Genomic DNA, 14265 nt, shown 5'->3' with positions numbered 1-14265 from the left:
TGATGTGTAATGTAGCTGTGTGAACATAAACAACATCTCTGATTGTAATATGCACAAAGTTCAATGCAAAGGGAGACATTTTAGAAAGCTAAAATGCTATCTAAACGCTGCCATTTCCACAGAGCTTCTTCTGTTTCTGTATTTGGGATTCCAAAGGACATGACACAAAGAGAGAAGAGCTTACAATTCAATATTAATTATGTTCCAGAGAATAATAAAAATATATAGCTAGCCTTTGACAAAGGACAGTTTCTAGAATCTCTCTCAGTTCAGTGCTGGATTCAGCTAAAAACTCCTCAAAGGAGCAGCTCCAACTATAATAGCAGAAGCTGTGGATTGTGAGCCACAACCTGTCAGTGTTTTTATTTGTTAAAATTGATCTATTACATGCACAGTTTCTAGTGTTAATGGTGTAGCAAGGATGTAAACAAAAGTAAATGCTGTTTGGCATCGTTAACAGTTTAGCTACAAATTTATATTTATCACAGCACATTATGTTAGCTGACCAATCAGAGCCTCTGCGAGCTTTTAAAGGAGCTAGGAAATATGATAGTTGTTTTCATGTTAGCTGAGCAGCTGTACATTATTGATGTAAGATATATGAAAAATATTGTGATTTTCTACAAATGAAGCATGAGCTCACATTGCTTTGCACCCTAAAAACAAAACCAAGCCTTAAAAATACACTCTGGACCACCCCTCTAAAAAAAATTATGTAATATTCCAAAATGTGCATAAAAATAGGTAGATGGCAACATGGCTATAAGCGTTTTGCACAATGCTTTTGAACAGGGGTACCCAAACTTTTTTGTATGAAGGGATAAAAACCAAATATTATTGAAATCCATGAGCCCAAGGTAAACATACCAAAATTCTTACATTAAACCTGCCATGGGTAATTTCCTAATTTATTGGAAAACATTACTTAAATCATATAAACTAATGCAGTATAACATTTTAAATAATAACTTATCTCAATAAAAACAATCACATTTATAATACAGTGGAGTTCAAATGCTGAATCTACCATCGCCTTAATTAGTCCTCTATCTATTGGGTGACTATATGTACATTTAGATTCAATCTAATTAATTTACACCATTAATTGAAACATTTTATTTCATTTAGCTTTTAACAATAAAACAAACAAACAAAAAGGTTGCATTAGATTTGAAATGACAATCTCTAAAATACCCCTATCATTCTTTTCTCAGATGGGATGGCGGGCCAAATCAAAGGTTACCAACTTTGGCCCGCAGGCCCAGGCCCGAATTAAGAACTCAGGGCCCCCCTGGGCACATTGTCTTGTAAGGCCCCCTACCCGGCCGCACCCCTATACACTGAAAAAATGTTAATAAACATTTAAAATCATTTTTTTTTTCAGTGTAGTTGAATTAAAAAAATAAGAATAATATAGTAATTTTCACATAAAATGAATATATAATTTGTTGCCAACATATTTAAATAAATTATATATAGTAGTACATATATATTTGCAGTCTACAAAGATTTAACTTATTTTTCAAAGCATTGGAAAAAAATACTAATAAAACTAACGAAAATTCATGTTTTTAGTATACTTGTTCAAGTTCACTGAAACAGTACTATATAAAATATAGTACTAATATATATTTATTTTTAAGAGTATTTTTAATGTATAACTTTTACAAATGTATAAAGCATATTAATGGCATAGCATATAACACACAATGCCTCTCCAATCCAGTTCTGTGAATCTGAGTCTTTTATAATACACACACTTAATAATGATTTACCGTCTCTCTCCTTCTGCTGTATTTTCTCTACTCTACTCGTGATGAAAAGTAGGCAAACAGCATAGATCAACTTGATTATGAACCTAAAAGTACCCAAAAATCACACACACAAAGCCTATACCTCTTCTCCTCTCCGGTCTCTCTCTTCTTCAGGGTTCTTCAGATAGTGGATTTGAACCGGGTTGATGATAAATTGCATCATAAGGTGTTGCTGTACACTTTACGAGGTATGCCACTCACGCTGTAATGGGCTTCACTCTTTACCAAGGTGGTCTCTGTCAATCAGGCATTGATGGGCGTTAACTGTGAACAGCATATTCCAACTAGGTGCATTATTTACAGTTAGCCTAAAAAGACACTCCGAAATTGGCTTTTTTTTCCACCTCGCAGGGGCTCCGCGTGCACATAAGGCCCATTGGTTAATCCGACCCAGCGCAGGCTCTAGTTTGGGTATCTCAGCTTTGGAATATACATTATGTAAAACTCATGAATCATGTCTAAACTGCTCTTCTACTTATGCTAAATTACCTTAAAATAGGACAAAATGCATCCTGGATAATTAAACTGTAAGTTGCATCTCCACTGAATGCTAGTGTGGTTTATATGAATAGGTGTGAATATTGTTTTCCAAGCTCCAAACAAGCTCGACTTCTGACAAGATGCTTTTATTACTCACCCTAACAAAATGTAAAAAGCACCATGTTACGGGCCGTCCACACATTACCTGCTTTCAAAAGAACAAAACAGAGAGCATTTTTATCAGTCTTTTTTATTCCAAAAGAAATCAACATATTCAAACTAAAATGTCAATTAGTAGGATTTGTTGTGACCAGAATGACACCCTCTTTAATTCTGAAGCATTGCTGAAAAATGGAGTATTACCCCTTACATTAAAAATACCTTTAGACACCTTTTAACCAACGAAAAATTAAATACTATAAAAATAAATCATTGCACAAGACGAGGAGCTTTGTGCTTGCGATTGCTAGAGATCTATGTGCAACATCTTGGAACATTCAGAGATTTGTACATTGAAAGACAAATATGAGATACAGTGAAGAGAATCATTCCACTTACTCAATGAACTGACACAAAGCCGCATAAAAATAAAATCTATACTTTAATTGTGGAATATTAGTTTCATAACGCTAGTATCCAAATGATCAAATGTACAATTAAATGAAGAACAAGTACAACAAAAGACGCAAGACAAGTAGTGTACTGAATGAATGAATGAATGGTCAAGTTCATCTGACAAATTAATGTTTAGTACGTTAAAGAGAGGGTTAGAAAACTCAAATAGGATGTTTAACATACTTAAATCTTTAAAGAGGGAAACAAACAGCTCAAGAAAGTATTATTAGTGACTCAAAATCAGGCACTGTGGGGAAAAAAAACATTTATGTACTTAAGACATTAATTTGCATTCAGATCATCTTTAAATGGTCTGAATGAGGTCTTAAAATAGTTGTGATGGAATCAATAGGCAGAAAATAGTCTTAGAAATCAGACGCATGGTATATCTACACTTACATGAGCTGGCATTCTATCTAATAAAGGGGGTTCAAGCAGATGTAGTTGCATAGATTTTGTCCATTTACTCAAATACACAGTGTAAGCGTCTATATTTGAGAACAAACGCTGATGGATTAACAACAACAACAACAACAACAACAAATATACCTATGACACCCAACTGTTCATAAAACAAACTCATTGTTTTACGCTTAAGGAACAATTTAGTGTGACAGCGACACATTATAGAAACTGTGAAACATGTAAATGAACATTTGCAATGTCTACACACACTGAAAACAAAAAATATCCATTGGATCAAGCTTAAAAATGACTTTAACTTGTTAAACCTAAACAAATTAAATGGCTAGTTCACCCAAAAATGAAAATTGCCATCATATACTCAACCATCATTCATCACAAACCTTGCATTTCGTTATTCCGTAAACCATAAAAGAAGATATTTAGAAAAATGTTGGAAACTTGTAACCACTGACTTCAATAATATTTATTTTTCCAACATTCCTCAAAATAGCTTTGGTGTTGGTATGGAACTACTTGAAAATGTGTACATTTAGATTTTTGGGTGAGCTTTTAATTTATTACTGAAAACTGTAGTACAGGGTGGGCCATTTATATGAATACACCTTATTAAAATAGCAATGGTTGGTGATTTTAACGTCCTGTTTGTGGCACATTAATATACGTGAGGGGGCAAACTTTTAAAGATGGGTGGAGACATGGTGACCATTTTGAAGTCGGCCAACTTGGATCCAACTTTTGTTTTTTTTCAATAGGAAGAGGCTCATTTGACACATCAAACTTATTGGGAATTCCACAAGAAAAGCAATGGTGTGCTTGGTTTTAACGTAACTTTATTCTTTCATGAGTTATTTACAAGTTTCTGACCACTTATAAAATGTGTTTAATGTGCTGCCCTTTGTGCTGGATTGTCAAGCAACCCTCTTCATCCACACTTCAAACACTGATAGCAACACCGCAGGTGAAATGCCAGCACAGGCTTCTAGTATTTGTAGTTTCAGGTGTTGCACATCTTGTATCTTCACACCATAGACAACAAAGGTAGTGTGGCCATTCTTCATCAATAGAAAGCTCAAGGCCACTGGATATTTGAAATTGCTACATGATGATGTGTTTCCCTCTTTATGCACTGAAGCTGGCACGCTCCTTGAGTTTTTCCAGCAAGATGGTGCACCACCACATTATGAGTGTCAGGTCCGAGATTCCTAGATAAACAGTTTCCTGGAAAGTGGATTGGTCGTCGTGGGCCAGTTGAATAGCCCCCAAGGTCTCCCGATCTGACCCCTTAGACTTTTATCTTTGGGGTCATCTGAAGGAAATTGTCTATGGTGTGAAGATAAAAGATGTTCAGCACCTGAAACTATGGATACTAGATGCCTGTGCTGGCATTTCTTCTGCGGTGTTGCTATCAGTGTGTGAAGAGTGGGAGAAGAGGGTTGCATTGACAATCCAACACAATTGGCAGCACACTGAACTCATGTTATAAGTGGTCAGAAACTTGTAAATAACTCATGAAAGAATAAAGCAACATTAAAACCAAGCACACCATTGTTTTTCTTATGAAATTCCCAATAAGTTTGATGTGTCAAATGAGCCTCTTCCTATTGAAAAAACTAAAGTTGGATCCAAGATGGCCGACTTCAAAAAGGCTACCATGGTCAGCACCCATCTTGAAAAGTTTGCCCCCTTACAAACACTAACGTGCCACAAACAGGACGTTAATATCACCAACTATTCCCATTTTATTAAGGTGTATCCACATAAATGGGCCACCCTTTAAGTTTTTTTTTTTTTGCACTCCAGCTTGTTTGTAATCATTAAACAACATTAATGTCAGTACAATCAGCCTATTTTACATCCCACGAGTCTCTGTAAGTGAAAAGGAGCTATCGTTTTTTAATCGCTTCATCATATTAAACGCATGATGAGTCTATATTTTGTAAGGTTTATTCAGAAAACGGCAAAATGTTGTGCCAATTAAAAAAAAAATCTATGGCTTTTTACATGAATTTCCACAAGCGCACACACATACACATTATTACCATTCATCATCATCAACATTCACTGAACATTATTACTGTCGTTGTCTCATTAATGCATTACCACATACATACATCTGGATCAGAGGTGGCTCAGTGCGCACACATCCGGAATTAGTTTACATATGTTAAATGTCTACTGTACATGACTCACGTGTCGGTGAGCTCATGTGATATAACTATGTCTACATTGAGCCCCAGCATCTTCGAACTTGCTGGAGCTCTGAAAAAGGGATGCTAAAAGGCAGAAAAAGGCATATCGAATCTCCTACCGGTGTTTCTCCTCCATTGTGAAATTGATGGGTTGTGAAGGAAGATGCTTTCCAAATGGACACAATCATAAACATAAGTGCTGAAGATAACGGCAAAACCTCTGCCTTTTGAACTTGTACCTCTTCATCAGTAGATATCAGGACAGTTTCTGTATTTCCTATCGAAATAGCCGCCTGTGTACAGCCAGTCCTGTGATCCGGTGTATGGGTTTGTGCCTAACTGAAACCACCTACAACAGATTGATAGGTGGGTTAGCTTAAAAACAAAACACACACACACACACACACACACACACACACACACACACACACACATACAAAAGCATACAATAATTCTGGATTATAATATCAGCCTCGTTTTAGATCGATTGTGTTGTGGTGATAGTTTGGTACAGTACAGTATCATTAGGGATGGGTATCATTCAGAGTTTATTGTTATTGAGTCCAAAATCGCTTTTCAATACAGTTATTAATTAAAAAAATTAATTTTCTGTAATTTGATGGAAAAAAAAGATGTCAAAATATTAAGATATATTTTATTACTGTTAAACTTGACAGCAGTTTACAAATACCTTGTAAAACAGAAGTAGGTGAATAAAGTATTATGCTGTGTTCACACCAGACGCGGAACGCGCAGATAAATCGCGCTATTCGCGTGTAAATAGCCGCGTGAACATTTGAGGTTTACTCGCTTCATTCGCGCGTCAAACCCCGCTTCATTCGCGCATCAAATTCACTTCAGAACAAACGCGGATTTGCGTGATGGGCAGGGCTTCTGTCTGCCCGAAGACTCTAGCTTCATAGCTAAATGGCTAACATGGATTTTATGAAGAAAATAACAGTGATTATGTGCTTTATGAAGACTGAAAAACAGCGTCGATACGTTTAGGGTCGTGTCTGAGTCCACTGCATCCTTTCAGAGGTGCATCCAGCTCTGTGAACTCATAAACTCCTCCAGAAACTTAACCTGGATGACGGAGGCTTTCAGCGGTGCTTCTGACTGAGCCAAGCTGAGTTTGATGAACTGTTGTTGGTGAAGGCTGGAGGATTTCCCTCGGAACACCGACAAAAGGTTCTACGTCACAATCACGCCGCCACACGAGCAAGCTTCTGATTGGTTAACGTGGCGCGAATGTACGCTGAAGTTCAGATTTTCGAATTCGAGAGATTCGCCCGAAACGCTCGTTAAGCGAGTCAACCGCGCAAAACGCTCAATTCGCCCCGCGCCATCTGCGTCATCTGCGCCGCGCCATTCGCGCCGCAGGATGTCTATTCGCGTGTTTGCATTGACTTAACATGTAAACCACTTGCGCTTGACACGCGTTCCGCGTCTGGTGTGAACGCAGCATTAGGGTTGTCACAATGCTGGAATTCAATATAATTGATATTGAAGTTTTAAAAATGTCCATTTTCACTAACTTTCGAGCGCTATTGAGCACGTTTTCAAAGACCGCTGATTTGCCCTTGGGTTCTTGTGCTCAACAGAAATAACTGTGATTGGCCGTGAAGGTGAGTTGACATGAACTAATGTTAACAAAGATGAATAAATACAGTAATAAATATATATTACTAATTGTTTGTTCATGTTAGTAAATACATTAAACAAATGGTCCATTAGGTAATATCACTAACTAAAAATGTATCAATTTGCCACTAGCATCACAACAAACACAAATGATCCCCAACCATTGTCAGGGCACAATGACATTATCTAATGTAGAGCTTCAATTTGGACTACAACCAATAGAAGTTGAGGAGTCATTTTGTACACAGCTACAATCAAACAATACAAAGGCAGTATTGGGGTTCTTTTGTCAAAATATTTAAGTAGCCTGAAACTGTCCATATTTCTTTGATTAAAAAAAAAAAAAAAGAATATTTACAAACCTAGTCGACCACTCCTCCTCATTTTTTGCCCTCTCCTTACGAGCTGCTCTCTGCTTTTCTTCCAGTCTCTCTTTTTCTCTACTTGCTTCATCTGCACAGTCAGTAGAATCGGATGTAAGTATTTAAAAGTTAAAAACAGCAGGCGGTGCTAAAGGATTGTTTTGGGGTTCTGAATTATGACTTCATTACCCATGTTGCCGTTCTCCATAGCTCTGATGTCAGGCCGTAAGCGGCAGTCTGTTGGTGCCAGCACTCCTTCCATGCCAGGCTCCAGCTCATTCAGTGCCATTGCAAAATTAGTGAAGTTATACATCTACAAGTGAAAAGAGGCGTTTGAAAATCAAGTAATCATTCAAATTTGACAACAGATGATTCAAAAGTATTTGGGTTTTATATAACAATATTTTTATATATTATTTTTATTCAGCAAGGACACAAAAGAGTCAAGACATTTCATTTTTCTTGTTACAAGATTTAGGTTTTGAATGAATGACTCTTATGAACTCTGCTTTAAGTCTTCCAGACAAAAATATTAGGCATCACATTTTTAACATTGATAGTAATAAAAAAAAATGAACAGCAAATCATTAGATTAGGTTGATTTCTGAATGATATTATATAACATTTAAAATTGAAGTTACAATGCTTAAAATAAACTTAATGAATAAACAACTGGTAGCAATCGAGGGAAAGACGAATGCGGCCAAGTACAGGGACATCCTGGAAAAAAACTTTCTTCAGAGTGTTTAGGACCTCAGACTGGGCCAAAGGTTTACCTTCCTACAAAACAATGATCCTAAGCACACAGCTAAAATAACGAAGGAGTTGCTTCACAACAACTCCTTGACTGTTCTTCAATGGCTCAGCCAGAGCCCAGACTGAAACTTAATTGAGCATCTCTGAAGAGACCTACAAAATGACACCAACACCAACGTTTACCATCCAACCTGACAGAACTGGAGAGGATCTGCAAAGAGGAATGGTAGAGGATCCCTAAATTCAGGTGTGAAAATCTGGTTGCATCTTTGCCAAAAAGATTCATGGCTTTTTTGGATCAAAAGAGTACTTTTACTAAATACTGAGTAAAGGGTCTAATACAAATGTCAACAATTCTGTGTTTTTCAATCAATATAGGGTGCCGTGTGTACCCTATTGAGGGAAAAAATAAACTTGAATAATTTCAGCAAATGGCTGCAATATAACAAAGAGTAAAAAATATAAGGAGGTTGATATACTTTCCCTATCCACTGTACATTTTAATTAAAAACAATATCACTCAATCAAATTGCACAAAATTAAAATTTTTTCCTTATATTTTTTAGCAAATAAAAGGCATCACTGAGGAGCATATACACAAAAAAAGTGTGTGTACCTCTGCTGAAAGAGGCGGTCTAGATGATATTCTCCATAATAATGTGCTACCAGGAATCACTGCCACAGTTTCCTGTACTTCAGGCATTTCATCTGCATCCTCGTTGACAGCCTCTGGCTCCTCCTGCTGGTTCAAACAAATACTTTTAAAACAAATCACAGTGACAAAAAAAAAAAAAAAAGAATAGTAACTTGAAAAATGAGCCACATATTGCAATGCATTAGTAGCGGCACTGCATCCATTGTTTTATGTAAACCTAAAAACTACTTGGTAAAATCCAAAATCAACAAACAAGAAATTATTAATGTGCTGCTGATCTCTATGAATCCCTTATTCAAAGAGACGTCCAAGGCACTGAAAAGGGGAAAAAATTAAAAAAGCCTTTATTAACGTTCCTTTTTTTTAACAGCACTAAAATAATAATAATAATACTCTTTTTCTATATAATAGCCATGGTAATAAAATGTAAAAATAAAAGGCTTTAAAAAATATTCATGTGCCTTGGACTAGAATGATTGTTATTTGGTGAAATGTTTTGGTTTCACGTATTCCTGTCTCTAAATGCTTGAAAGGATGATTTCAAACCTGTACAAATTTCTGCAGAAAATGAAACCTGACGTTTTGAAGAATGTTAGTCACTAAACAGTTTTGCTGAGAATTGCTTTTCCTTTGCAGATGCACCCAAAAACAAAACCTTGATAAAATTTCTTTGTTTTTTGCCTTTGTTTCGGTTTTATCTGGGACCATGTTCTTACTATATTCTTAGTTGTGTTTTAATACTTAACTTGATTACATCTTAAAAATTTTCATTTTTAAATGAACAAGTGGGTAATTTGAGTAGGCTTTACCACACAATGAATACTTAGGACACGTTTTTGTGTTTTAGCCAACGTAAGTGAAATATTGCCAATCTGTTAAAAAAATAAATGACAATATTATCTTGGACTTTAAATATGACACACCCCTATTTGCAAATGACATTAGGACAACTGGGAACCTTTTCATTTTTAGTTGACGCATTTCTTTAAGTCACACTGTATGCATCTGTACAGCAAACATACACATAGAGACAAGGAGTCTGTTAGACCTCACCATCAACAGGGTGTGCCATCATGTAATAGGCCACGTGTTTAAATAAACAAATGAGTTGACAAAAGCCCCAATGGAGTCAAAGATGAAAGTCATGACGAGTATTTCACAGAGCTGCATAATATGTTGTTTAAGCATCAATATCTCAATGTGCTATTCCACAATAATCACATTGCAGGATCTGTAATGTAGAGTCGTGATTGTAGTTGATCAGACATTTCAAATTTAACCTTAGAGTAAAAGCTTATTATTTGCTTTTAAGGCCTGTGACTGTGTAAGCATTTCAATTTAATTTAAGATAATTGAGTAGGGCTACTCGATTTTGGGAAAAATCATAATCACGATTATTTTGGTCATAATTGTAATCACGATTATTTAAAACGATTTTCAACTTAAGTCAAAATTATTCGCCCTCCTGATAATCTTTTTTTAAATGAATATTTTCCAAATTATGTTTAACAGAGCAAGGAATTTTTTAAGTATTTTCTATAATATTTTTTTTCCTTCTGGAGAAAGGCTTATTGGTTTTATTTTGGTTAAATTAAAAGCAGGTTTAAATATTTTAAAAACCCATTTTAGGTCAATATTATTGGCCCCCTTAAGCAATATATATTTTTTGATTGTCTGCAGAAAAAACTACGGTAACACTTTATAATAACTACACACTATAAATCATTTATTAAGCATTAGCTAATAGTGAATTCATTATCTGTTAAGCATTAACTCTACATTAATAAATGTTAGTAAGCAGTTTATAACTGCAGCTACAAATGCTGTATTCTTGACTTATATGCATCAATATATTGTGTTTAATATTTGTACTTTCATACTTGGTTAATGATTTATTTTTCATTACTAAATTAAGTATCGCATTATTTACAAACCATTTGTATTTAAGAGTAGCTGAGGGTTTTTAGGATCATTCAGAATGAGTTAGTAAATGATTAATAAACTATTGAAATCAACATTTATATATCTTATTATTCAGGCATATATTAATGGTTACAATGTATGTTAATAAATAAGTTAATAACTTCCTCTAGTTTTGTGACCTAATCTAAAGTGAGGACTATTTATGCTTTAGAAATCCCTTATAAACAACAAATAAAGGCTCAGTTAAATTCTAAACAGGAAAAATGACGTTATTCATTCCTATCCATTTAAAGATTCACACATGAAACTGTACTTCAAATAAAAATAAATCTTTGCAACCTGATCTAAAATAAAATCACTATAGAGTTTAAACATTGCATCTTATTATAATGTTAAATTATTATATTGTTGTTGTTGTTTTATCCAGTTTTATGTCATATTTTGACACTCCTGTTATTCAGCATTGTTTAAACTTTACAGTAATTTTACTTTTTAAATAAGATCGCAAGGATTATTGTTCATTTGATTCTGAGCCTTTATTTGTTGTTTATAAGGGATTTATAAAGCATAAATAGTCCTCACTTTAGATTAGGTCACAAAACTGCATGAAGTTGAGTTAATAAAGCATTTATTAACATATTAGTTAACTATTAGTATATGCCTGAATAATAAGATATATAAATGTTGATTTCAATAGTTTATTAATCATTTACGAATTCATTCTGAATGATCCTAAAACCCCTCAACTACTCTTAAATACAACTGGTTTGTAAATATTGCAATACTTAATTTAGTTATGAAATATAAATCATTAACAAAATATGAAATTACAATAATTAAGCACAATATATAGGTGCTAATAAGTCAAGAATAGAGCATTTGTAGCTGTAGTTATAAACTGCTTACTAACATTTATTAATGCGGAGTTAATGCCTTACAGATAATGAACTCACTAGATGCTAATGCTTAGTAAATGATTCATAATGTGTAGTTATTATAAAGTGTTACCGAAACGACTGTTATACAATGACTTGCCTAATTATCCTAATTAAGCCTTCAAATTGCACTTTGAATCTGAATGCTAGCATTTTGAAAAATATCTAGTAAAATATTATGTGCTGTCATCATAGCAAATATAAAAGAAATACGCTATTAGAAATGAGTTATTAAAGCTATTATGTTTAGAAATGTGTTGAAAAAATCTTTGTTTAAATAGAAATTGGGGGGAAAAGGGTGGCTAATAATTCAGGAGGGCTAATAATTCTGAATTTAGCTGTATATACAGTTATTTCCCTGCAAAAGAAAGAAAAAAAATAATAAAATAGAATAAAATATTAAACAAACTGTGCTTTAAGCATCTTCACTGTAAGAAAAACACTTTAGCTACAAAAGTCCTTCAGTCAAGAGCAGTGAGGTATTTTCTCCTTTTGTTGTTTAATTAATGATAAAAATAGGCGGCAGCAGGAATATTGCGCAATGTCACTTTAATGGTTTCTCTTTCACATGTCTTTTGATTTTCAATTCGTTTGTTTATTACACACACACGGTCAGAGCCAGAGATATACACATATACACATATATCCATGATCGGGAGTTTTCCTGGATGTTAGTATGCAATTTTTTTTTTAGTTATGAAAACTATCATTTTACATTACTTTTCTACATTGATGGATCACCGATCGCACGGGCATTCCTGACAAAAAGCGGTTTGTGTGTACAGAAATGTACTATTCACCCTCCCTGTTAAATTTGATCTAATCATGTCCTGAAACACACCTCCTCTCCTGCTTTCACTTCTCATACTGACGGAGGGAGTGATTCGTTTGTGAATGAATCTCCGTTATGAACGACTCCTTCACTAGCCCACAATAATAGAAGTTTCTGGCATCGCAGCATCTCGTTGTCATATTTCTTTTGCATTGTTTGCTGATTTTATTCAACAAAACTAGCATAAGCTGAGTATTTAGTGCGAGTTGGATCTGCTTTGCCTTATGGTGAATGCAGTAAGTGACTGTATTATTATCAATAACGTTACCTGATTAGCACAAATTTCAGAACATACAAAAACGTAAAAAACTTAATCTTACCAATGAAATGTTCTGCCTTTGTGCTTTGTTTTCTTTGTTTGCTCGTTACTACACTCGTAGAAAGCGCTAAAGTCCCGCATCTTCACGTAATAATACTGTCTTGTCTAGTGCTGTTGAATGATACTTGTCCTGGGAGCACTGTACCAAAGTGGCGGCGCTATAGACGCATGCTCAGGGTCCCTATGCGATATCTAGTGTATATATCTATGTCACAAATTGAGAAGCGGGAAAAGGAAGCGGGGTGGAGCGACAACGCAGGGAATCCTTCACAAACTGAGGAGCGATCACTAACCGAAAGCGGCGAGAGCGTCAAAGTAGCCAGAAGTCATTCATTTTTTAACGAGAACCGGCGGCGAGAAACAGCGGCGCGTCTTCATTGGCTATGACGCGGTTCAGCGGCAAGCAATCAGAATGAAGTAGTCCTTTGCTTGAGAGGAGTTCAGAGAACACAGACCTGTGAACTTTGGTTCCGACCACAGTTGTTCCCAAGAGTTTGATTATTGCGGTTCCTGGATTTTCAATAATTGAAAATCGCGACGACGTGGGGCCCCCTAATCACGCGGGCCCCCCCGCAGTGCGTGCCCAGCAGGCTCGTCTGGCAAATGCTGACATTGCTAGTTCGCGCTTTAAAAACATGAACGGCGTGCTGCAAACGTTACATTACAGCACATGCTTTTAGTCATTTTCACGTGAAGCTGAGCTTTGCAGAGCAACAAATGTGTACAACTGGAAAGGGGGCGGTAATAATCGTTTATCTCGATTATTGTTTTTTCATAATCATTAGAAGCCAAAATTGGATTTTTGATTTTCGAACATAATGTGTTAATCATTTGTAGCTTAAAAGATATACAATTATTTACACAATAAAAACAACAGTTATTTTACATTTGATTTACATTCTGCTCCTGAATACTGTTTGACTACCCAGAAAATAATAAATTGTTTAATTAATTTGTGTCTTTGCTCTGTTGTATTTAACGTTTGTTGTTTTTTATTATATTTCATACAGATACACTCCTCTACAAATCGCCCTGATCAATCTAAAAAAAATATTAATTCTTTACAACTTATATTCAGGTGAAGCTGTATTAATATGCCTATATATAAAAATCAAATATTGCCATGTCCATTTCCCCCCCAAAATATTGTGCAGTTAACACTCCTTCCCTCTCAACACCTACACACAGTTCTTCTATACATTAGCACATATTGAAACTACACACCAAAACAAACCATTTAGCAACCCTAAAACAACATTACTCTACATGTGCATGACTTAATCTAAGACAAGTTGCATAATTATACACGTCTACG

General features: G+C 35.2%; 1 protein-coding gene and 1 long non-coding RNA gene across 31 annotated transcripts in view; one reads left to right on the top strand and one right to left on the bottom strand.

The window, feature by feature from the left end:
- Positions 1 to 2876: 2876 nt before the first annotated feature.
- Positions 2877 to 14265, bottom strand: part of osbpl2b (oxysterol binding protein-like 2b) — a 45660-nt gene continuing 34271 nt past the window's right edge. For 2 of the 30 annotated variants that reach the window (XR_015522670.1, XR_015522665.1), the window contains exons 11-15: positions 8903 to 9028; positions 7720 to 7843; positions 7531 to 7621; positions 4803 to 5873; positions 2877 to 4314 (exon numbers count right to left, since the gene is read on the bottom strand). Coding sequence is in view for 4 of the 30 variants with exons in the window: in XM_087305256.1 (XP_087161382.1) it covers positions 5771 to 5873; positions 7531 to 7621; positions 7720 to 7843; positions 8903 to 9028 (444 nt within the window). In the remaining 26 variants the exon portion in view is untranslated. 30 annotated transcript variants of the gene reach the window in all.
- Positions 5127 to 9086, top strand: LOC141380643 (uncharacterized). The gene is made up of 2 exons (XR_015523213.1): positions 5127 to 6252; positions 6996 to 9086. It is a non-coding gene; the product is annotated as an uncharacterized LOC141380643 (long non-coding RNA).

Source organism: Danio rerio, chromosome 23 (genome assembly GCF_052040795.2).
Source record: "Danio rerio strain M-AB ecotype USA chromosome 23, GRCz13ab, whole genome shotgun sequence".
NCBI lineage: Eukaryota > Metazoa > Chordata > Actinopteri > Cypriniformes > Danionidae > Danio > Danio rerio.
The sequence above is the reverse complement of the archived record's forward strand: the minus strand, read 5'-3'. Positions and strand labels throughout refer to the sequence as shown.